This window comes from Crassostrea angulata, chromosome 9 (assembly GCF_025612915.1).
Source record: "Crassostrea angulata isolate pt1a10 chromosome 9, ASM2561291v2, whole genome shotgun sequence".
Lineage (NCBI taxonomy): Eukaryota > Metazoa > Mollusca > Bivalvia > Ostreida > Ostreidae > Magallana > Magallana angulata.
In genome coordinates, this window is record NC_069119.1 from 27,627,028 (window position 1) to 27,651,261 (window position 24,234).

At 32.9% G+C, this 24,234-nt stretch overlaps 4 protein-coding genes across 4 annotated transcripts; all 4 read left to right on the forward strand.

Annotated features, from left to right (window-relative positions):
• The first annotated feature begins 7,170 nt into the window (after positions 1 to 7,170).
• Positions 7,171 to 8,864, forward strand: LOC128164143 (EGF domain-specific O-linked N-acetylglucosamine transferase-like). Its single transcript, XM_052827884.1, has one exon. It carries the CDS (start codon positions 7,548 to 7,550, stop codon positions 8,862 to 8,864), a length of 1,317 nt encoding a protein of 438 aa, XP_052683844.1. The 5' UTR covers positions 7,171 to 7,547.
• Positions 8,865 to 12,422: 3,558 nt separating this feature from the next.
• Positions 12,423 to 13,786, forward strand: LOC128162547 (EGF domain-specific O-linked N-acetylglucosamine transferase-like). The gene has a single exon (XM_052825784.1). It carries the CDS (start codon positions 12,423 to 12,425, stop codon positions 13,737 to 13,739), a length of 1,317 nt encoding a protein of 438 aa, XP_052681744.1. The 3' UTR covers positions 13,740 to 13,786.
• Positions 13,787 to 16,978: 3,192 nt separating this feature from the next.
• LOC128164053 (EGF domain-specific O-linked N-acetylglucosamine transferase-like) lies at positions 16,979 to 19,403 on the forward strand. Its single transcript, XM_052827770.1, has one exon. The coding sequence runs from the start codon at positions 17,284 to 17,286 to the stop codon at positions 18,598 to 18,600; it is 1,317 nt and encodes a 438-aa protein (XP_052683730.1). The 5' UTR covers positions 16,979 to 17,283; the 3' UTR covers positions 18,601 to 19,403.
• A 2,628-nt stretch (positions 19,404 to 22,031) lies between these two features.
• LOC128162449 (EGF domain-specific O-linked N-acetylglucosamine transferase-like) lies at positions 22,032 to 23,348 on the forward strand. The gene has a single exon (XM_052825661.1). The coding sequence runs from the start codon at positions 22,032 to 22,034 to the stop codon at positions 23,346 to 23,348; it is 1,317 nt and encodes a 438-aa protein (XP_052681621.1).
• Positions 23,349 to 24,234: the final 886 nt, after the last annotated feature.

Below are 24,234 nucleotides of genomic sequence, written 5' to 3' on the forward strand. Positions count from 1 at the left end.
TAAGTCGTTTTCCAAATCCTCTTCAAGCGGATCAACAAAATTATTTCGGAAATAAGCATTCATAAAAAAAATTTGCTGAATAAAAAGTCGATTTGAGATTCACTTTGTACAAAGTACATCCTAGATGACGCCGGGTTGAAATATCAAGATATCAAGATTTTCTTTAACAAGATTTTACAAAAAAAACTAAAAAAAAACTAAAAAAAAAAAATATTAAAACAATTCCAAAAAGAAATGAATTGGTTATTATTCCTTTGTGAAATAAAACGCACCTTTATTCATTTGGCTTGTATAACAATTTTTACAATATACATACATACATGTAATCAATACTTATTATAGATTAAAAAAAAATTGCGATATTTTATCACAGAGTTATAATACGATTAAAAAAAAACTTTTGCAATTCATCAAGTGAACATTTAAACATAAAATATAACTTTATTCATTTTTTTTCTAAAAGAACAAACAATTTTCAGGAAAAGTTTGTTAAAGTTTGAAGTCCTACATTAAACATAAAGAAAATAAAACCAACAATATTTCCTTTTTATCTAAAATACCGAAACTATAAATCTTTTCACAGTCCATTATAACGAGAGAGAGAGAGAGAGAGAGAGAGAGAGAGAGAGAGAGAGAGAGAGAGAGAGAGAGAGAGAGAGAGAGAGAGAGAGAGAGAGAGAGATTTTGAGAGATTTAATGCGAAACTACTGATACTGTTTTGATAATGGTTATCACATGTTTGTAGATCAACTAATTACCATGGCGTTACATAGTCTATTACAGATTTTGGGTCTTTAAATGACTTGTTCTGTTTGCTGGACAGGGGCGAGGACAATAGGGTCAACAAGTTCTGCCCTGGGGGCAGGGTAACGCAATAGTATTTGTCTTGCTAACCTAACCCTTCAAATTAAAATCCAATATTTCGCTTACGATTCGTAAATAGCTTGGGAGCTCGAGAAAACATCAATTTCGTTGTAAAATGAAATGGAGTTTCATTTATTATCTAAAAGGAAGAAATTCTAGATGTTTACTGTCCAAAAGTTAATCAACCATACGATATCATATCGGCGATATGTTTAAAACTAATGAAATCTAAATAAAAAATTTCAAGAAAAGACAGCTGCAGATCATTGATGACCCCCCCCCCCCCCAAAAAAAAAACAAAAAACCAAAAACAAAACAAAAACAACAGCAAAACATCATGATTCTTTTCGTATGATTATATTACATGTAATAAATAAATAATCATCTGTGGTATTTACAGTATTACAATGTAGCTGTAAATGTAAATAGTATATAACTGTACAATGTAGAAAATAGTACGTAGAGAGTGTACAGTATATTGAGACTACATTGTACATGTAGTTTCAAACATGGACTCCCACCCCCCACCCCCGACCAGTTCATTATTTAAATCTATATCATGCAGATCCAGAGAGCTTCCAGGACGTTTGGTCTTACTGATACGCAGTCCATAATTCTCCTCAATGTTCACATTTACCCGGTCTTTAGGAAATTTTCCTGTGGGCAGGCTGGAGGAGAACTATGCTAGACAAAGGAAAATAATAATAAAGTTGCAATGAATTTGCTATGCATTGAACCGAGCGCCAGATTTGGACCTGTATCTCCAATTTTCTAATACAGTTTGTAAAAAAAAAAATTTGATATTACATGTACATGTAATAATATTCCTTCACTTCGGTATCTTTTCTTACTGAGTGTTTAAACTCTTTTAATTTGCCCTATTACATTCTTCTGTGAAAAGTCTTTGAAATTGTTTGTTTTGGATGAAAAGATACATATTTCGTTAACATTAACAATTTGAAGTAGTTGGAGACTTTTGTTTATGACGACGCCATTAAAAATGTAAGTACAGCAACAACATCAATAGAAAAAGGTTTTTTTATACATGTATAAAATTATAAACGGAATTCTTAATGAATTATATTTCGACAGCCTCTAATTAACAATATCGTATATATAATGCAACACCAGTAATGTCTAACTTATTCTTTACTGTCAAATTTTCCGAGACAAACTTCTAAATATTTACATGAATCTTACATTTACTGACAATCATTATTGTATAAAAAAAAACCGCAATGCGTAATATGTGTATATATGTTCTAATTGTATTTGCAGTGACATATAGGCCCAATGGGCCGGGTGTTTCATTATTTATTTGTGTATTACATATAATTATGTAATGTGTTAGAACACAATTCACTTTAATAAATTATTTGCTTACTCACTTACATATCCAGGAACTAGCAAGCGTTATTTAAATACAAAATCAACTGCCATATTCTTCAATGTACAATATACATGTACAAAAAAAAAAAAAAAAATAAAAAAAAAGAGATTTTGATTGCGTACGTACATATATATCAAAATATGCTAATAGAAACCTTACTCTATTGTATGTAAATTATTTTGAATCTTTATATTTGCCAATTATTGTAAGGAGAGAGCTTCATTATTATTATAACTTGACTGTTCCCAATCCCATTGTAAATATATGGGCACACATTAGCGTTGAAATATATTCAAACCAACATTACGCAATGTTGACTTTACTGTTAAGCTACATAGTATCCTTTAAAAAAAGACCGGAAATCTACATTTTTCATGTACAAATCTCACCTACCTCGGTACATCGTACAACGCGGCACGATTACACATAATAAGCTATTCTTCGTGCGTACAACTGGCGTACACTTGTAAGTACATGTATACACTTTATCATCTCTAAATTTGCATAAAATTGTACGTGTACAAAATTTACCTCACTTTAGAGAATAATCATATCGTAAGGTCAAAATCACTTACATTTATCAAACTCTTTTACGTCTGGAGGTGGGGAATACTATAATAACATGTCTTTCTTCTGACTAGCTAGCTTCCTAGCTACATATATGAACCCAAGGGTATTTGTGTAGCATATCTACGAAGATGTACATATATGATATTACGCGTATATATCGAAAATGTATTTTGTGTGAACGGTTGAGTTGTATGGATTTAAGGTCGGTAACCTGCAAGAGAATCTAAGTTAGTTTTCACCCACCTTGTACGGTACAATTAGTATTTCATGTTGGTATCATGGTAATAGTTAGAATCTATTTCTGACCCCCCCCCCCCCCAAAAAAAAAAAAAAACCCACAACAAAACAACAACAAAAAAACAACCCCCCTCAAAAAAACCCCCAAAAAACTAGACATTCTTTTCATCAATTAAAACCTGCCACACATTACTTAACAACAGCTATATAAAGTAAGAAATAAAGGAGAGGAAGTGAACCAAATTAATCACAAATGAAAGTAAGGATCAAATAAGAGAAATAGAAAAAAAAAATCCCGATAATTAAGCTAAAATATAATCAAATTAATAATTTGTACCCATTAAACCTTACAATTTAAAATGTTTATAATATCTGCATAAATTTTCTGACAAAACGATTTATTATATGAATTTCAATTTACTCTTATTTTGACATTAATAGCTTAGTTTTTTTTTTTTAAAGAGAACCCATAGTGACCATCTGCTCCTGCCGATAAGTTCAAACAGAAGCAGGCTCCGGAATTCCTTGGTCATTCCTTGGTCAGTGGGCCATTGAGGACCCACCCCAGAGATATTAAGGCCATAATCTTCTAAATTTAGTCAAAATTCGCTAAATTTAGCAACAGATCAAACGGACAAACTGCCAAATGACCCGATTTTGAAAACCATGAGAAAAGAATTTTGAAGCAAATGATTTAGATTATAGTTCGCTTCATCTCCGAATTAGGTCACGGTCGCGTCTGTGCGTCAGGCCCCGGGGGTAAGTCCGAAGATCAGCGACCTAAATGGACCTCTAAATGAAAGGTAAATTTTCTACAGTAATTGCTAGTAATGTTGATGCTATTGGCAGATTAACCGGATATAGAATAGATAAAAGCCGAACCGAGAACCGTGACGGGGAAAAATGAAAATGGAGTCCGTGTCAAAACATCTAAAACTCGTTTTTGTCCATGTAAATGCAGTCGTGCAGATAATGTTATGTTCTGACCACTTAGAAATATACAGCAGGTCAATTTTTTGGAATGTTTTCTTTAGTCAAATCAAGGTAAAATCATTCCCAAATTAAGAGCTTTTATGGTTTTGATTTTACTGAAAAGATTATTTTTTTGAAAGCGTGTAAATAGTTTTTATATGTATGAAGACACTCTTCAGATATTGATTAGTCTGCATTTTGCCCATTTTCCCATTTCTTCTTTTTTAATTTGTATTTGGCGTTAAGAATAAATTAGTCAATGTCGCCTTACATGCAATCCTTCATGTTAGTCTTATTCATTTTTAGCTTCTGTTACCATGACATCAGCACCATATAAAATAATTAAAATGTGTTAGAGTGTGCCTTGCTTCTTTATTTAAGGAATAAGGAATCATTCTCTGAGTATTATGAAGTGATCAAATACGATCGGGCGCGATCAAATCTTCTAATGCCCAAAGGGCTTTATCACAAAATTGATCACACCTGAACGTATTCGATCACCTCGTGATATATTAAGAATGGTTCCCTAAAACTTATATTAATATACTTTTCATCGATTGATAAATATAGAATAGTCATTGATGAAATTTATAATTATTGGTCTATACATTACAAGATCGATGTTGATGATATGAGTGTTATCGCCGACAAAAACAATGGGAAATGTAAATATTCAGATATCATTGCGGAGAATTTAAAAATAAATAAATTGAGATTTTAAAAAAGGAAGTTTGTAAGCACGTGCTTACAGTTTTTCTATGTAGCATTTTGATGTCAATGAACTAAATCTGTGTTGTGTTATCAAAATTGAACATTTAAATATTTCTATTCATTTTGACCTTGATGTAGGGAGAGGGCCTAAATAGACTTTGCCTGCTGCCTAATCCCATTCAATATATTATATTGAATAAAATTTTGTTTAAAAATAATGAACTCAATCAACTCAGTGTGAACACATTTTTAATGCAATATTCAGAAAGCCATTTTTTTTTTTATTAAAGTGAGTCCATCTATTGATTTTTTGAATCTCGATACCATTTTACAGAGGTACACAGAGATTAGAATAACAAAGTATACAAGTAATGTCCTTGATTTTAAGGTATGTCCAAAAAAATGGCCCAAGGCGTAGATGTTCACTGCTGAACAAGTATACAGCGGTAATAAAATTATATTGACACAGACACAATCGATAAGTTAATTGATAAACATAGACGATCGTGAACTTGAATGTACTATAACAATTACAGGGGATGAAATAGGAGATGCCATTGCTTTCTCTTGGTGTCATCTGAATCTACTGGGAGATCAGTTAATTCAGTACAGCAATTCTGTAAATATGCCAGTCTGTTTATTCGTCAGTTCCACCTGATTTTCTCTGAATTCTGTTAAGAAATAAAAGTATAATGTGAAAAATTAATATAGATGAAGTCGGAATGACCTTTAGTTTTGTTTTAATATAAGAAATTAAGTAAATTGCATATTTTTAGGTTCAATAAATCATTTTTTATCATCATTTTTTAATTTTTTGATTTGACCTTTTTTGAAAAGAATAGTTCACCATCATAGGGTCATACTCAAATACTAAATAGGAGGCATTTTAAATACAACAATACGACATTTTATAGAAATGGCTTTTTATGAAGGTTCTTGATTGATTTAGACAGGTGTTTGTGTAATTTCATAAAAGGGTCGTCCATACTATTAATTAAGGTTCATATCTGATATTCATGTTTTTTCTTCCTTTGCAGTACATTTGTATAACTACATGTGTTTATGTTTACGTATTGTTCATAAGCAAATGATATCTTTGTCATTCCTAAAACCAAAAAAAAAAAAACCCCAAAACAAAACAAAACAACCCCCCTTCCGCGCCCCAATTAAAAAAAAAAAACCCAAAAACAAAAAACAAAAAAACCACAAAAAACACAACCCCCCCACCCCCTCCTCCAAAAAAAAAAAACAAACCAAAAAACATATCATCGCTTCAATAAGAAAATAAATAGCATTTAAGAATCCATCTGAACCCAGTTAAAATCAACAAAAATCTATCAGAATTCTTTTAAAGTATACAACATTGTGCAATATTTTTTTTTTTATTTTAATAACTATATTAGGTCTTCTATAAATATTCAATCTTTATTCTTAACAATCCAATCGGTAAAGGACAACGATACGAAATATCAAAGACCCAATTTATGAAAGTCAAAATAGTCAAAAGCAAATAATTAAAACCCTGTGGTTTTAATTAATTTCTGTAATCATTGGTTGATGAACATTACCATTCACCGGGTTTACTCTCAAAGTTGAGAGTAAATTCAAAATGGTGCGCCAAGGGAAAAGTTGGTTTTCTGGGTTATATTTCGACTCATATATCACTGAAATGAAAAAAAAAGAAAGATGATTAAGCCATTTCTGAATCGCACTTTTGTTTACAATCAATGATTATTAATTTTTAATTTTGAAAGTTGATATTCAGTTTATTTCAAAATTGAGAGTAAATTCAAAATGGTGCGCCAAGGGAATAGTTGGTTTTCCAGGTCAAATTTCAACTCTTATTCATCCATATACTGTATGAAAAATTGCCGGCCTATAAAACAATGGCACTGTACAGATGTAGGGGAAAAATCGAAAAAAGCAATTAATTATGAAAAAGAGACATCATTTGGAAAAAAAATATAATTACGCACCTGTAAGATTGACATATGATAACACACGATATTAAAATGAATATGGGACTCAACAACAATAACTTTCATATTCATAATACATGTATTGATTTTAATTGATCAATATATAAATGAATTACCTTTAAATTTCGCCTGCCTATATTTTTTTTATATCTATACGACACAACGGAATTTCTAAGCCCCATCCCTTTGCTCCCTTATCTCGGTCCTCCAAGAATGTCGTCTATTTGGAACTCCCCCTCCCTTCCCCCCAGAATATATGGTCCATGAACCTCTTTTTAAGGCGTTACCTTGGGGGAACCCGTTCTGAAAATGATCGATTAAGCTATCATGGCAAAGGCATCAAATACGTTTATTGGAATATAGATTACATACCATTATGCTTTAAATATCGCGTACATTCTATAATTCAAATCTAGTGAAAGTAAACTATACATGTATAAATCATTTTATTTTCTTTTACCTAATACTGGAAGCGAAACAATGGTGAATGGCATCGGTGATTTTAGAATTCAATTTGTTCATGAGCCATTCCTCCATAATTCTTATCACTTCATGAAATTTTAACGCTGATAAAAGGTGTAAAGTTCGCCGCAGTGAGCAATTTGAATATTTCATGAACAATAAAAGGAGGATGCCTTAATTGTGGAATTTGAAACGAAAATCAAGTTCATCCATACCAGAAGCCCGGTTTACTTACAAGAACTAGGACGAAAAAAAAATAAGTTTAATGTTCTGAGGTTATGATTAAAAAAAATGCGCTTAGCTGATACTACATGAATCTTGTGCTGATTGCAGTTGAATGCAAGAATTGAGCGACAGCTGGAATGTATAATATAAGGAGGAAAACTTCGTCTATTCTTATCAGTGTAACAGTGGTATACGTTATTTTATTCATTTATATCATCATTTATTCGGATGATTTTCTGTACAATCAAAATGTCGTGAGTGAAATGTGGTTACATTCAGCTTCAGACAATTACTGCTTCCCAAGTGCTTCCTCTCATGCGCAGCAACCACTTTTGTTCAAATTCTTTTACGCCTGTGATAAGGAGATCGTCTTTTTCGACAAGATGTTTGCCGTGGTTAGTAATGTTTTGTTCGAATCTTTCATCCGACCCCAAAATCAAACCCCTACATCGCAACCTTTAACCAAATTTGGTTTAAGATCCCTTTCGACACATTGCGCAGGCGTAGTGGATATAACGGGACTACATCTCAAGGAGCCGATTTTGACCTGGGTTAAACAAATGAAACTAACTGAGAGGTTCAATGACAATGAAAAAGCCCCGGTTCATAGAGATATCGGATTATTGTTATCACGACACGACGAAGGGAACTTGTACCATGCGATGACCCAAATGTACAATATTGTGATAGCTAAGCTTCTTCTAGGGATATCGCCAAACAGAAGCGTTGTTGGTATTTTTGCCGATGATTATGGGAGTCATACGATTCTACAAGAATTATGGGATAGCTTTTTTCAAGAGACCCTGCCACTATCGGGAGAGAGTCATAGAAAATTTTATTTTGATAAACTTATAATGATTAATTCAGGTTATGAAGGTTACCTTAACCATCATCGCTTATCCAAACTTCCGTTCGTCGGGGAATTCAAACAATATTTTAACAGTCTGTTTGGCACATGTAGCCAAAGAAAACTGGACTGTTCTAGCATTAATATCCGGGTAATTCTGAGACAGGACGGAATGTATAGAAATGGAACAACCAAAGTTACAGAGCGAAAATTTTACAACGAAAGGAACTTGTTGAAGGAAATTCAAAAGTCTTTTCCGAGTCACAGTGTGAAAGGCTTAAGACTTGAAAATTATCCAATGAAAAAACAGCTTTTATTTATTTCAAAAACAGATTTTCTGATTGGAGTACACGGAGCTGGAATGACCTTTGCCCTTTTTCTACCGGAACACGCGGGAGTGCTCGAGCTGTTTCCTTTATATAGAGATACCGGAAATGTTCATTATAGAACTATTTCAAAATGGCGGAACCTGCATTACCGAGCTTGGCAAAATTTTAAAACGGAAAATGAATTTCCAAACTTTCAAACTAATTTTCCTGTTCGAGTGATTGCGTATTATATTCAGGAGTTTCTTAATTCTAGATGTAAACGTCACTCGATGAGCTAACAAAAGAAAATAGTTGTATAAGTATTATTGAATACATGATTTTTTGGGGGGCTAAGGAGAGGGGGTGGGGGGCAAAGAGATCTACTTTAATATCAGGAGTGAACCAGGAAAGAATTTTATTGGGAATTGAATATCTGTTACATTATTCATAATGAGTTGAATTACTTATTACATATACACTGTACTTGTCTTAACAATGAGAAAGGTGTAGGCTATACATGTACTAGGCCCCAAAATCATAAATATCTATCTTTGTTGGTACTTATTAAATAATAAACACAAAAGATAAGATGAGGAAATTCTTAAGTTTTTTTTACCAGAATATAAATAAATAATAAACAATATTTATTCAAAAAGACATTTTTCCTGGCCACGATATTAGATTAAGACATACAAATATTTTTCATCCAATATTGATGCTAACAGCCCTTCATTCAGGTATTCCCTAGAGTCACATTTGATGTCAACATAAACTAATGGAGATACGGGATTCACAATTCTCTGTTATGTAGGCAAAGCTCAGGCCATGCTTTAGTTTACATTTTCGTGCTGAAAAGAAAATGCCAGGTTTAGAGGGATATAGACACGATTTGAGCTCAACGTTTTTAAAATTGTATTTCTCTATGCTTAATGTCTAGAATATTTGATATGAGTATTGTTATTCCATCACCTAATTTGGATGTCAAATATCGAGTTACAAGCGAGTAACGGAGTTTAGAATTATTTGTTTCATACGAACAAAGCTCGGTCTTATTATTGTTTGAATACATGTATGTTTTGTATTGGTATAAGTTTCAATCAAATCTTGCAGTGTTTTTTGTTGTTAATATTGTTTTCCACTATTGAATTTATCAAAATTATGGTATTTCTTCACATTACATTATTTGAAATTAAATTTAAAAAAAAACCAAAAAAAACCCCAACCCCCCCCCCCCCCCCCCAAAAAAAAACAGGACTCGAGTTTTGTTTGGATAACAATGAATTTTGACATCTGTATCTTGCATGATTGTAATTAACTTTATCTGATTTTAAAAGTTTCATCAAACAGTAAACTTATTAATTTATACAAATTGAAAAACAAAATTTGAAAAAAAAATTGATCTCAAAACGTTTCTAAAATCCCGTAAAATAAAATTCTAGAAAATATTCATTGGTCTTCATAAAGAACTGGCACATATATATGATACGTTAATCTGCTTGAAACATGATTTCTGCCAGTCTATTTAACTTATGGTAGGAAGATTGTTTATATACCAACTGGAAGAACCTGTGCATGTATCTTTCTAAATAAAACCATTCAATCTTAATGAGGCACTTAGAAAAGATACCTTTAGAAAGTGAAACATTTAATTTTAAAGTATCTAAAATGAAGCTTATTTTGTTCGTTGGTGATTCGGCCTCCTTATTGTTCACAAGCAGGCAGTTTTCAATTGACTGACACAATATGCATCGATCAATCTGGTCTGATCCGATTTTTTTTTTATTTGTTCATTCATTCATTCTTTATTTCTTTAAGCTTTGCAGCTCATCAGATTATACAAATTTAGCATAGTAAAGTACAGAAGTGGGTATTTTACAGGAGACCCTATTACATTGTACATACATAAATATGAAAAATGACATAAGTAAAGGGGAAAAGAATCAAAAGAATTACATCTAAAGTAATTTACAGATATTGTTTCTTAATTTCATACAATAGTAAATGTATTTGCCGAGGTTACACATATTTTTAAAATTTTCGTTATTAAACAATTGCAACAGCTTGAACTTCGATGGTTTCTAAGAGAAATACTTTTAATATATTTTTCACGGTATTCAATATATACTGGACACACTAAAATAAAATGGAATTCATCTTCAACATAGTTTTTACATGAAAAGCAGTTCCTTTGGGCTCTGTGTGTATTGTTGTTCATTCATATAGTTTTACACAATACTTCCTCTAAGTTTTCTTCGAAAATTGATTAAAAAAAATGCATGACAGTTTGACATGCATTAATTTTGTTAATATAAACATGTAACTGAATCGTCATATATTCCAAAACCCCCCAAAATAACACACACTGTAGGACCAATGCATCGTGATGGTTGTTTTTTTTTTTTCCAATCAACTTGAGCCATCCTTAAGAAATCTGTGTTTGGCATTGTCGCCTGGAGGTTTCAAGATCCAGGAGAGAAGTTTTTTTTTCATTTTCAAACTTGAAGTTTAACTAAGTAAAAATTGGTAAAAAATAAAAAAAATCTCCATTTCAAAAAAAGTTCTTTATTTTTTGCCTATCACATTTTTAGTCGGGGGGGGGGGGGATTTCAGTAGGCAAGAAGTAACTCCAAACAAACTATAATAAAATAATTAGAAACCTTTGGTTTTAATTAATTTCTGTATTCATTGCTTGATAAACATTTATTTACCATTCACTGGGGTGCTGAAATGAAAAAAAAAGAAAGATGATTAAGATATTTCTGAATCGAACTTTCGTTTACAATCAAGAACTATTAATTTCTTTATTTTGAAAGTTGATATTCAGTTTTTTAAAGTTGAGAGTAAATTCAAAATGGTGCGCCAAGGGAAAAATTGGTTTTCCGGGTTATATTTCGACTCTTATTCGCCCATATACTGTATGAAAAATTGCCAGTCTATAAAACAATGGCACTGTACAGATGTAGGGGAAAAATCGAAAGTAGCAATTAATTATGAAACAGAGACATCATTTGGAAAAAAATACAATGTAAGATTGACACATAATAACACACGATATTAAAATGAATATGGGACTCAACGACCATAACTTTCATATTCGTAATACATTGTGTACATGTATTGATTTTAATTGATCAATAAATAAATGAATTACCATTCGCCTGCCTATTTTTCTTTTATATCTAAACGACACAACGCAAATTCTAAGCCCCTTTCCTCTCCTCATTGCCGTTTCTCCAAGAACGTGGACTCTATTGGGACCCCTCTCTCCCCCCCCCCCCCCCCCCCGAATATGGTCCATGAAGCTTTTTTTAGACGTTAGCTTGGGGGATCCCGTTCTAAAAATGATCGATTAACCTACTATGGAGAAGGAATCAAATACGTTTATTGGAATATAGATTACATACCATTATGCTTTAAATATCGATTACATTTTATAATCTAAATCTGGTGAAAGTAAACTATACATGTATAAATCATTTTATTTTCTTTTTCTGAATACTGGAACCGCATCAAGGGTGAATGGAATCGGTGATATTGGAATTCAATTTGTTCATGAGCTATTCCTCCATAATTCTTATCAGTTCATGAAATTTTAACGCATATGAAAGGTGTAAAATTCGCCGCAGTAAGCAATTTGATATTTCATGAACAGTAAAAGCAGAATGCTTTATTGTCGAATTTGAATCGAAAATCAAATTCATCCATACCAGAAGCTCGGTTTACTTACATGAATTAGGACGAAAAAAATAAGTTAAACGTTCTAAGTTAACCGTTCTGATTCAGAAAAATGCGCTTGGCTGATAAAACATGAATCTTTTGCTGATTGCAGTTGGATGTAAGAATTGAGCGACAGCAGAATGTATTATATAAGGAGGAAAACTTCGTCTATTCTTCTCAGTGTGGTAGTGGTATACGTTATTTTATTTATTTATATCATCATTTATTCGGATGATTTTCTGTACAATCAAAATGTCGTGAGTGAGATGTGGTTACATTCGGCTTCAGACAATTACTGCTTCCCAAGTGCTTCCACTCATGCGCAGCAACCACTTTTGTTCAAATTCTTTTACGCCTGTGATAAGGAGATCGTCTTTTTCGACAAGATGTTTGCGGTGGTTAGTAATGTTTTGTTCGAATCTTTCATCCTACCCCAAAACCAAACTCCTATATCGCAACCTTCAACCAAATATGATTTAAGATCCCTTTCGACACAGTGCGCAGGCGTAAGGGATATAACGGGACTACATCTCAAGGAGCCGATTTTGACCTGGGTTAAACAAATTAGACTAACTGAGAGGTTCAATGACACTGAAAAAGCCCCGGTTCATAGAGATATCGGATTATTGTTATCACGACACGACGATGGGAACTTGTACCATGCGATGACTCAAATGTACAATATTGTGATAGCTAAGCTTCTTCTAGGTATATCGCCAAACAGAAGCGTTGTTGGTATTTTTGCCGATGATTATGGGAGTCATACGATTCTACAAGAATTATGGGATAGCTTTTTTCAAGAGACCCTGCCACTCTCGGGAGAGAGTCATAGAAAATTTCATTTTGATAAACTTATAATGATTAATTCAGGTTATGAAGGTTACCTTAACCATCATCGCTTATCCAAACTTCCGTTCGTCGGGGAATTCAAACAATATTTTAACAGTCTGTTTGGCACATGTAGCCAAAGAAAACTGGACTGTTCGTCCATTAATATCCGGGTAATTCTGAGACAGGACGGAACGTATAGAAATGGAACAATCAAAGTTACAGAGCGAAAATTTTACAACGATAGGAACTTGTTGAAGGAAATTCAAAAGTCTTTTCCGAGTCACAGTGTGAAAGGCCTAAGACTTGAAAATTATCCAATGAAAACACAGCTTTTATTTATTTCAAGAACAGATTTTCTGATTGGAGTACACGGAGCTGGAATGACCTTTGCCCTTTTTCTACCGGAACACGCGGGAGTGCTCGAGCTGTTTCCTTTATATAGAGATACCGGAAATGTTCATTATAGAACTATTTCAAAATGGCGGAACCTGCATTACCGAGCTTGGCAAAATTTTAAAACGGAAAATGAATTTCCAAACTTTCAAACTCACTTTCCTGTTCGTGTGATTGCGTATTATATTCAGGAGTTTCTTAATTCTAGATGTAAACGTCACTCGATAAGCTAATGAAATGAATGAATGAATGAATGAAAATACAGTGTAGTTGTATGAGTATTAATGAATACATGGTTTGTTTGTGGTTTTTTTTGGGGGGGGGGGGCTCTTCCTTAATATCAAGAGTGAACAAGGAAAGGATTTTATTGGGAATTAAATATCTGTTACATTATTCTTAATGATTTAAATTACTAGATGGATACATGTACACTGTACATGTCTTAACAATGAGAAAGTTGTATACATGTACTAGGCCCAAGAATCCTAAAAATCGATCTCTGTTGGTTCTTGTTAAAGAATAAACACAAAAGATAAGATGAGGAAATTCTTACGTTTTTATTACCAGAATAAAAATAAATAACAAACAATACTTATTCAAAAAGACATTTTTCCTGATCACGATTTTGGATGAAGACATACAAATGCTATTTTTTTTCAATATTGATGCTAACAGCCCTTCATTCAGGTATTCCCTAGAGTCACATCAGATGTCAAGATAAACTAATGGAGATACGGAACTCACAACTCTCTGTTATGTAGGCAAAGCTCAGGCCATGCTTTAGTTTACATTTTCGTGCTGAATAGAAAATATGCCAGGTTTAGAGGGATATAGACACGATTTGCGCTGAACGTTTTTAAAATTGTATTTCTCTATGCTTAATGTCTAGAATATTTGATATTGGTATTGTTATTCCATCACCTAATTGGGATGTCAAATATCGAGTTACAAGCGAGTAACGGAGTTTAGAATTCTTTGTTTCATACGAAGAAAGCTCTGTCTTATTATTGTTTAATTACATGTATGTGTTATATTGTTGTAAGCTTCAATCAAGTCTGCAGTGCTTTGTGTTGGTAATATTGCGTTCCACTATTGAATTTATCAAAATTATGGTATTTCTTCACATTACATTGTTTGAAATTAAATTTAAAAAAAATACACAAACAAACAAACAAAACAAAAACAGGACTCGAGTTTTGTTTGGATAACAATGAATTTTGACATCCGTATCTTGCATGTAATTAACTTCATCTGATGTTTAAAGTTTCATCAAGCATTCAAAATGCTAAAGTATATTTATCAATGCATACAAATTGAAAAACAAAATTGGAAGAACAAAAATGATCTGAATACGTTTCTAAAATCCCGTCAAATAAAATTCTAGAAAACGTTGAAACTTCATTGGTCTTCATAAAGAACTGGCACATATGATAGTTACGTAAATCTGCTTGAAACATGAGTTCTACCAGTCTTACTATTTAGTTTATTGCAGGAACATTGTTTATATATCAATTGAAAGAATCTGTGCATGTATCTTTATGAATTAACCATTCAAATTTTGGTGATGCACTTACAAAAAATACCTTTAGATAGTGAAGCCTTTAACTGAAAAGTATCTAAAATGAGGCTTATTTTGTTAGTTGGTGAATGGGCCTACTTATTGTTCACAAACAGGCAATTTTCAATTGATTGACATAACATGCATCGATCAATCTGGTCTGATCCAACTTTTTTTCTTTGTTCATTCATTCATTCATTCATTCTTTATTTCTTTAAGCTTTGCAGCTCATCAGATGATACAAATTAAGCATAGTATAGTACAGAAGTGGGTATTTTACAGGAGACCCTACTGCATTGTACATACATAAATATAAAAAATGACATAAGTAAAGGGAAAAAGAATCAAAAGAACGAGATCTAAAGTTAGTTACAGATATCGTTTCTTAATTTCATACTAAAGTAAAAATATTTGCCGAGGTTACACATATCTTTAAAATTTTCGTTATTAAACAATTGCACCATCTTGAACATCGATGGTTTCTCATAAAAATACTTTTAATATATTTTTCACGGTATTCAATATATACTGGACACACTAAAATAAAATGGAATTCATCTTCAAGATAGTTTTTACATGAAAAGCAGTTCCTTTGGGCTCTGTGTGTATTTTTGTTCATTCATATACTTTTACACGATACTTCCTCTTAGTTTTCTTCGAAAATGGATTTTAAAAAAAATGCACGACAGTTTGACATGCATTTGTTAATATAAACATGTAACTAAATCGTCATATACACTTCCAAAAACCCCAAAACAACACATACTGTAGGCCCAATGCATCGTGATGGTTGTTTTTTTTTTCAATCAACTTAGGCCATCCTTACGAAATCTGTGTTTGGCATTGTCGCCTGGAAGTTTCAAGATCCCGGATGGACGTTTTTTTATTTTTCAAACTTGAAGTTTAACTAAGTAAAAATTGGTAAGAAATAAAAAAATCTCCATTTCAAAAAAGTTCTTTATATTTTGCCTTTAACATTTTTAGCAGGGGGGGGGGGGGGATTTCAGTAGGCAAGAAGTAACTCCAAGCAAACTGTAATAAAATAATTAGAAACCTGTGATTTTAATTAATTTCTGTATTCATTGCTTGATAAACATTACCATTCACCGGGGTGCTGAAATGAAAAAAAAGAAAGATGATTAAGATATTTCTGAATCGAACTTTCGTTTACAATCAAGAATTATTAATTTTTTTATTTTGAAAGTCGATATTCAGTTTTTCAAAGTTGAGAGTAAATTCGAAATGGTGCGCCAAGGGAAAAATTGGTTTTCCGGGTTGTATTTTGACTCTTATTCACCCATATCCTGTATGAAAAATTGCCAGCCTATAAAACAATGGCACTGTACAGATGTAGGGGAAAAATCGAAAGTAGCAATTAATTATGTAACAGAGACATAATTTGGAAAAAAATATATTTACGCACCTGTAAGATTGATACATGATAACACACGATATTAAAATGAAATGGGACTCAACGACCACAACTTTCATATTCATAATACATGTATTGATTTTAATTGATCAATATATAAATGAATTACCATTCACCTGCCTATTTTTGTTTTATATCTATACGACACAACGCAATTTCGAAGCCCCTTTCCTCTCCCCAATGCCGTTTCTCCAAGAAATTGGACTCTACTGGGACCCCCCCCCCCCCGAATATGGTCCATGAAGCTTTTTTTATGCGTTAGCTTGGGGGATCCCGTTCTGAAAATGATCGATTAACCTATCATGGAAAATGCATCAAATACAAATGTACGTTTATTGGAATATAGATTACATGCTCTGAATATCGATTACATTTTTTTATTCAAATATACTGAAAGTAAACTATAAATGTATAAATCATTTTATTTCTTTTACTGAATACGGGAAGCGCATCAAGGATGAATGGAATCAGTGATATTGGAATTCAATTTGTTCATGAGCTATTCCTCCATAATTCTTATCAGTTCATGAAATTTTAACGCAGTTGAAAGGTATAAAATTCACCGCGGTAAGCAATTTGATATTTCATGAACAATAAAAGAAGAATGCTTTAATTGTCGAATTTGAATCGAAAATCAAGTTCATCCATACCAGAAACCCGGTTTACTTACAAGAATTAGGACGAAAAAAAAAAGTTTAACGTTCTGTGGTTCTGATTGAAAAAAAAATGCGCTTGGCTGAATCTTGTGCTGACTGCAGTTGAATGCAAGAATTGAGCGACAGCTGGAATGTATTATATTAGGAGGAAAACTTCGTCTATTCTTCTGTGTGTGGTTGTGGTATACGTTATTTTATTCATTTATATCATCATTTATTCGGATGATTTTCTGTACAATCAAAATGTCGTGAGTGAAATGTGGTTACATTCAGCTTCAGACAATTACTGCTTCCCAAGTGCTTCCGCTCATGCGCAGCAACCACTTTTGTTCAAATTCTTTTACGCCTGTGATAAGGAGATCGTCTTTTTCGACAAGATGTTTGCGGTGGTTAGTAATGTTTTGTTCGAATCTTTCATCCGACCCCAAAACCAAACCCCTACATCGCAACCTTCAACCAAATTTGGTTTAAGATCCCTTTCGACACATTGCTCAGGCGTAGTGGATATAACGGGACTACATCTCAAGGAGCCGATTTTGACCTGGGTTAAACAAATGAAACTAACTGAGAGGTTCAATGACAATGAAAAAGCCCCGGTTCATAGAGATATCGGATTATTGTTATCACGACACGACGAAGGGAACTTGTACCATGCGATGACCCAAATGTACAATATTGTGATAGCTAAGCTTCTTCTAGGGATATCGCCAAACAGAAGCGTTGTTGGTATTTTTGCCGATGATTATGGGAGTCATACGATTCTACAAGAATTATGGGATAGCTTTTTTCAAGAGACCCTGCCACTATCGGGAGAGAGTCATAGAAAATTTTATTTTGATAAACTTATAATAATTAATTCAGGTTATGAAGGTTACCTTAACCATCATCGCTTATCCAAACTTCCGTTCGTCGGGGAATTCAAACAATATTTTAACAGTCTGTTTGGCACATGTAGCCAAAGAAAACTGGACTGTTCTAGCATTAATATCCGGGTAATTCTGAGACAGGACGGAATGTATAGAAATGGAACAACCAAAGTTACAGAGCGAAAATTTTACAACGAAAGGAACTTGTTGAAGGAAATTCAAAAGTCTTTTCCGAGTCACAGTGTGAAAGGCTTAAGACTTGAAAATTATCCAATGAAAACACAGCTTTTATTTATTTCAAAAACAGATTTTCTGATTGGAGTACACGGAGCTGGAATGACCTTTGCCCTTTTTCTACCGGAACAGGCAGGAGTGCTCGAGCTGTTTCCTTTATATAGAGATACCGGAAATGTTCATTATAGAACTATTTCAAAATGGCGGAACCTGCATTACCGAGCTTGGCAAAATTTTAAAACGGAAAATGAATTTCCAAACTTTCAAACTCATTTTCCTGTTCGAGTGATTGCGTATTATATTCAGGAGTTTCTTAATTCTAGATGTAAACGTCACTCGATGAGCTAACAAAAGAAAATAGTTGTATAAGTATTATTGAATACATGATTTTTTGGGGGGCTAAGGAGAGGGAGTGGGGGGCAAAGAGATCTACCTTAATATCAGGAGTGAACCAGGAAAGAATTTTATTGGGAATTGAATATCTGTTACATTATTCATAATGAGTTGAATTACTTATTACATATACACTGTACTTGTCTTAACAATGAGAAAGGTGTATACATGTACCAGGCCCCAAAATCATAAATATCTATCTTTGTTGGTACTTATTAAATAATAAACACAAAAGATAAGATGAGGAAATTCTTAAGTTTTTATTACCAGAATATAAATAAATAACAAACAATATTTATTCAAAAAGACATTTTACCTGCCCACGATATTAGATTAATACATACAAATGCTATTTTTTTCCAATGTTGATGCTAACAGTCCTTCATTCAGGTATTCCCTAGAGTCCAATTAGATGTCAAGATAAACTAATGGAGATACGGGACTCACAACTCTCTGTTATGTAGGCAAAGCTCAGGCCATGCTTTAGTTTACATTTTCGTGCTGAAAAGAAAATGCCAGGTTTAGAGGGATATAGACACGATTTGAGCTCAACGTTTTTAAAATTGTATTTCTCCATGCTTTATGTCTAGAATATTTGATATTGGTATTGTTATTCCATCACCTAATTGGGATGTCAAATATCGAGTGACAAGCGAGTTTAGAATTCTTTGCTTCATACGAAGAAACCTCGGGTCTTATTTTTGTTTAAATACATATATGTGTTGTATTGTTGTAAGTTTCAATCAAATCTTGCAGTGTTTTTTGTTGGTAATATTGTTTTCCACTATTGAATTTATCAATATTATGGTATTTCTTCATATTACATTGTTTGAAATTAAATCTAAAAATATATGTAAACAAACAAACAAACAAAACAAAAACAGGACTCGATTTTTGTTTGGATAACAATGAATTTTGACATCCGTATCTTGCATGTAATTAACTTCATCTGATGTTTAAAGTTTCATCAAACATTCAAAATGCTAAAGTATATTTATCAATGCATACAAATTGAAAAACAAAATTTGAAAAATAAAAGTGATCTCAAAACGTTTCTAAAATCCCTTAAAATAAAATTCTAGAAAACGTTGAAACTTCATTGGTGTTAATAAAGAACTGGCACACATGATAGTTACGTAAATCTGCTTGAAACATCAGTTCTACCAGTCTATGTAACTTATGGCAGGAACATTGTTTATATATCAATTGAAAGAATCTGTGCATGTATCTTTATGAATTATCCATTTAAATTTTGGTGATGCACATACAAAAAATACCCTTAGATAGTGAAGCATTTAACTGAAAAGTATCTAAAATGAGGCTTATTTTGTTCGTTGGTGAGTCGGCTTTCTTATTGTTCACAAACAGGCAATTTTCAATTGATTAACATAACATGCATCGATCAATCTGGTCTGATCAAACTTTTTTTTTATTTGTTCATTCATTCATTCTTTATTTCTTTAAGCTTTGCAGCTCATCAGATTATCAAATTAAGCATAGTAAAGAACAGAAGTGGGTATTTTACAGGAGACCCTATTAGATTGTACATATATAAATATAAAAAAAATGACATAAGTAAAGGGGAAAAGAACAAAAGAACAAGATCTAAAGTTAGTTACAGATATCGTTTCTTAATTTCATACTATAGTAAAAATATTTGCCGAGGTTACACATATCTTTAAAATTTTCATTATTAAACAATTGCAACAGCTTGAACATCGATGGTTTCTCATAAAAATACTTTTAATATATATTTTTACAATATTCAATATATACTAGACACACTAAAATAAAATGGAATTCATCTTCAACATAGTTTGTACATGAAAAGCAGTTACCTGGGCTCTGTGTGTATTGTTGTTCATTCAAATACTTTTACACCATACTTCCTCTAAGTTTTCTTCGAAAATGGATTTTAAAAAATGCACGACAGTTTGACATGCATTTGTTAATATATACATGTGACTGAATCGTCGTATATATTCCAACCCCCCCCCCCCCCCCAAAAAAAAAAAAAAAACAACCCCAAAGAACAACACACACTGTAGGACCAATGCATCGTGATGGTTGTATTTTTTTCAATCAACTTGAGTGATCCTTAAGAAATCTGTGTTAGGCATTGTCGCCTGGAGGTTTCAAGATCCAGGAGGGACGTTTTTTTTTTTATTTTTCAAACTTGAAGTTTAACTTAGTAAAAATTGGTAAAAAATAAAAATTCTCCATTTCTAAAAAAAGTTCTTTATTTTTTGCCTATAACATTTTTAGCGGTGGGTATTTCAGTGGGCAAGAGGTAACTCCAAACAAACTATAATAAAATTATAAGAAACCTGTGTGGTTTTGATTAATTTCTGTAATCATTGGTTGATGAACATTACCATTCCCCGGGTTTACTCTCAAAGTTGAGAATAAATTCAAAATGGTGCGCCAAGGGAAAAGTTGGTTTTCTGGGTTATATTTCGACTCTTATTCGCCCATATACTGTATGAAAAATTGCCGGCCTAAAACAATGGCACTGTACAGATGTAGGGGAAAAATCGAAAGTAGCAATTAATTATGAAACAGAGACATCATTTGGAAAAAAATATAATTACGCACCTAGAAGATAGACACATGATAACACACGATATTGAAATGAATATGGGACTCAATGACCATAACTTTCATATTCATAATTCATGTATTGATTTTAATTGATCAATATATAAATGAATTACCATTCGCCTGCCTATTTTTGTTTTATATCCATAAGACACAACGCAATTTCTAAGCCCATTTCCTCTCCCCAATGCCTTTTTCTCCAAGAACGCGGACTCTTTTGGACCCCCCCCCCTCCCCCGAATATGGTCCATGAAGCTTTTTTTAAGACGTTAGCTTGGGGGATTCCGTTCTGAAAATGATCGATTAACCTATCATGGAAAAAGCATCAAATACGTTTATTGGAATATAGATTACATGCTTTGAATATCGATTACATTTTATAATTCAAATCTACTGAAAGTAAACTATACATGTATAAATCATTTTATTTTCTTTTACTGAATACTGGAAGCGCATCAAGGATGAATGGAATCAGTGATATTGGTATTCAATTTGTTCATGAGCCATTCCTCCATAATTCTTATCAGTTCATGAAATTTTAACGCAGTTGAAAGGTATAACATTCACCGCAGTAAGCAATTTGATATTTCATGAACAATAAAAGAAGAATGCTTTAATTGTCGAATTTGAATCGAAATTCAAGTTCATCCATACCAGAAACCCGGTTTACTTACAAGAATTAGGACGAAAAAAAAAGTTTAACGTTCTGAGGTTCTAATTGAAAAAAATGCGCTTGGCTGAATCTTGTGCTGACTGCAGTTGAATGCAAGAATTGAGCGACAGCTGGAATGTATTATATTAGGAGGAAAACTTCGTCTATTCTTCTGAGTGTGGTTGTGGTATACGTTGTTTTATTCATTTATATCATCATTTATTCGGATGATTTTCTGTACAATCAAAATGTCGTGAGTGAAATGTGGTTACATTCAGCTTCAGACAATTACTGCTTCCCAAGTGCTTCCGCTCATGCGCAGCAACCACTTTTGTTCAAATTTTTTTACGCCTGTGATAAGGAGATCGTCTTTTTCGACAAGATGTTTGCCGTGGTTAGTAATGTTTTGTTCGAATCTTTCATCCGACCCCAAAATCAAACCCCTACATCACAACCTTTAACCAAATTTGGTTTAAGATCCCTTTCGACACAGTGCGCAGGCGTAAGGGATATAACGGGACTACATCTCAAGGAGCCGATTTTGACCTGGTTTAAACAAATGAGACTAACTGAGAGGTTCAATGACAATGAAAAAGCCCCGGTTCATAGAGATATCGGATTATTGTTATCACGACACGACGAGGGGAACTTGTACCATGCGATGACCCAAATGTACAATATTGTGTTAGCTAAGCTTCTTCTAGGGATATCGCCAAACAGAAGCGTTGTTGGTATTTTTGCCGATGATTATGGGAGTCATACGATTCTACAAGAATTATGGGATAGCTTTTTTCAAGAGACCCTGCCACTCTCGGGAGAGAGTCATAGAAAATTTCATTTTGATAAACTTATAATTATTAATTCAGGTTATGAAGGTTACCTTAACCATCATCGCTTATCCAAACTTCCGTTCGTCGGGGAATTCAAACAATATTTTAACAGTTTGTTTTGCACATGTAGCCAAAGAAAACTGGACTGTTCTAGCATTAATATCCGGGTAATTCTGAGACAGGACGGAACGTATAGAAATGGAACAATAAAAGTTACAGAGCGAAAATTTTACAACGAAAGGAACATGTTGAAGGAAATTCAAAAGTCTTTTCCGAGTCACAGTGTGAAAGGCTTAAGACTTGAAAATTATCCAATAAAAACACAGTTTTTATTTATTTCAAAAACAGATTTTCTGATTGGAGTACACGGAGCTGGAATGACCTTTGCCCTTTTTCTACCGGAACACGCAGGGGTGCTCGAGCTGTTTCCTTTATATAGAGATACCGGAAATGTTCATTATAGAACTATTTCAAAATGGCGGAACCTGCATTACCGAGCTTGGCAAAATTTTAAAACGGAAAATGAATTTCCAAACTTTCAAACTCATTTTCCTGTTCGAGTGATTGCGTATTATATTCAGGAGTTTCTTAATTCTAGATGTAAACGTCACTCGATAAGCTAATGAAATGAATGAATGAATGAATGAATGAAAATACAGTGTAGTTGTATGAGTATTAATAAATACATGTTTGTTTGTGTTTTTTTTTTTGGGGGGGGGGGGGGGCTCTACCTTAATATCAAGAGTGAACAAGGAAAGGATTTTATTGGGAATTAAATATCTGTTACATTATTCTTAATGATTTAAATTACTAGATGGATACATGTACACTGTACATGTCTTAACAATTGGAAAGTTGTATACATGTACTAGGCCCAAGAATCCTAAAAATCGATCTCTGTTGGTTCTTGTTAAAGAATAAACACAAAAGATAAGATGAAGAAATTCTTACGTTTTTATTACCAGAATAAAAATAAATAACAAACAATACTTATTCAAAAAGACATTTTTCCTGATCACGATTTTGGATGAAGACATACAAATGCTATTTTTTTCAATATTGATGCTAACAGCCCTTCATTCAGGTATTCCCTAGAGTCACATTAGATGTCAAGATAAACTAATGGAGATTCGAAACTCACAACTCTCTGTTATGTAGGCAAAGCTCAGGCCATGCTTTAGTTTACATTTTCGTGCTGAATAGAAAATATGCCAGGTTTAAAGGGATATGATACGATTTGAGCTCAACGATTTTAAAATTGTATTTCTCTATGCTTAAAGTCTAGAATATTTGATATTGGTATTGTTATTCCATCACCTAATTGGGATGTCAAATATCGAGTTACAAGCGAGTAACGGAGTTTAGAATTCTTTGTTTCATACGAAGAAAGCTCTGTCTTATTATTGTTTAATTACATGTATGTGTTATATTGTTGTAAGCTTCAATCAAGTCTTGCAGTGCTTTGTGTTGGTAATATTGTGTTCCACTATTGAATTTATCAAAATTATG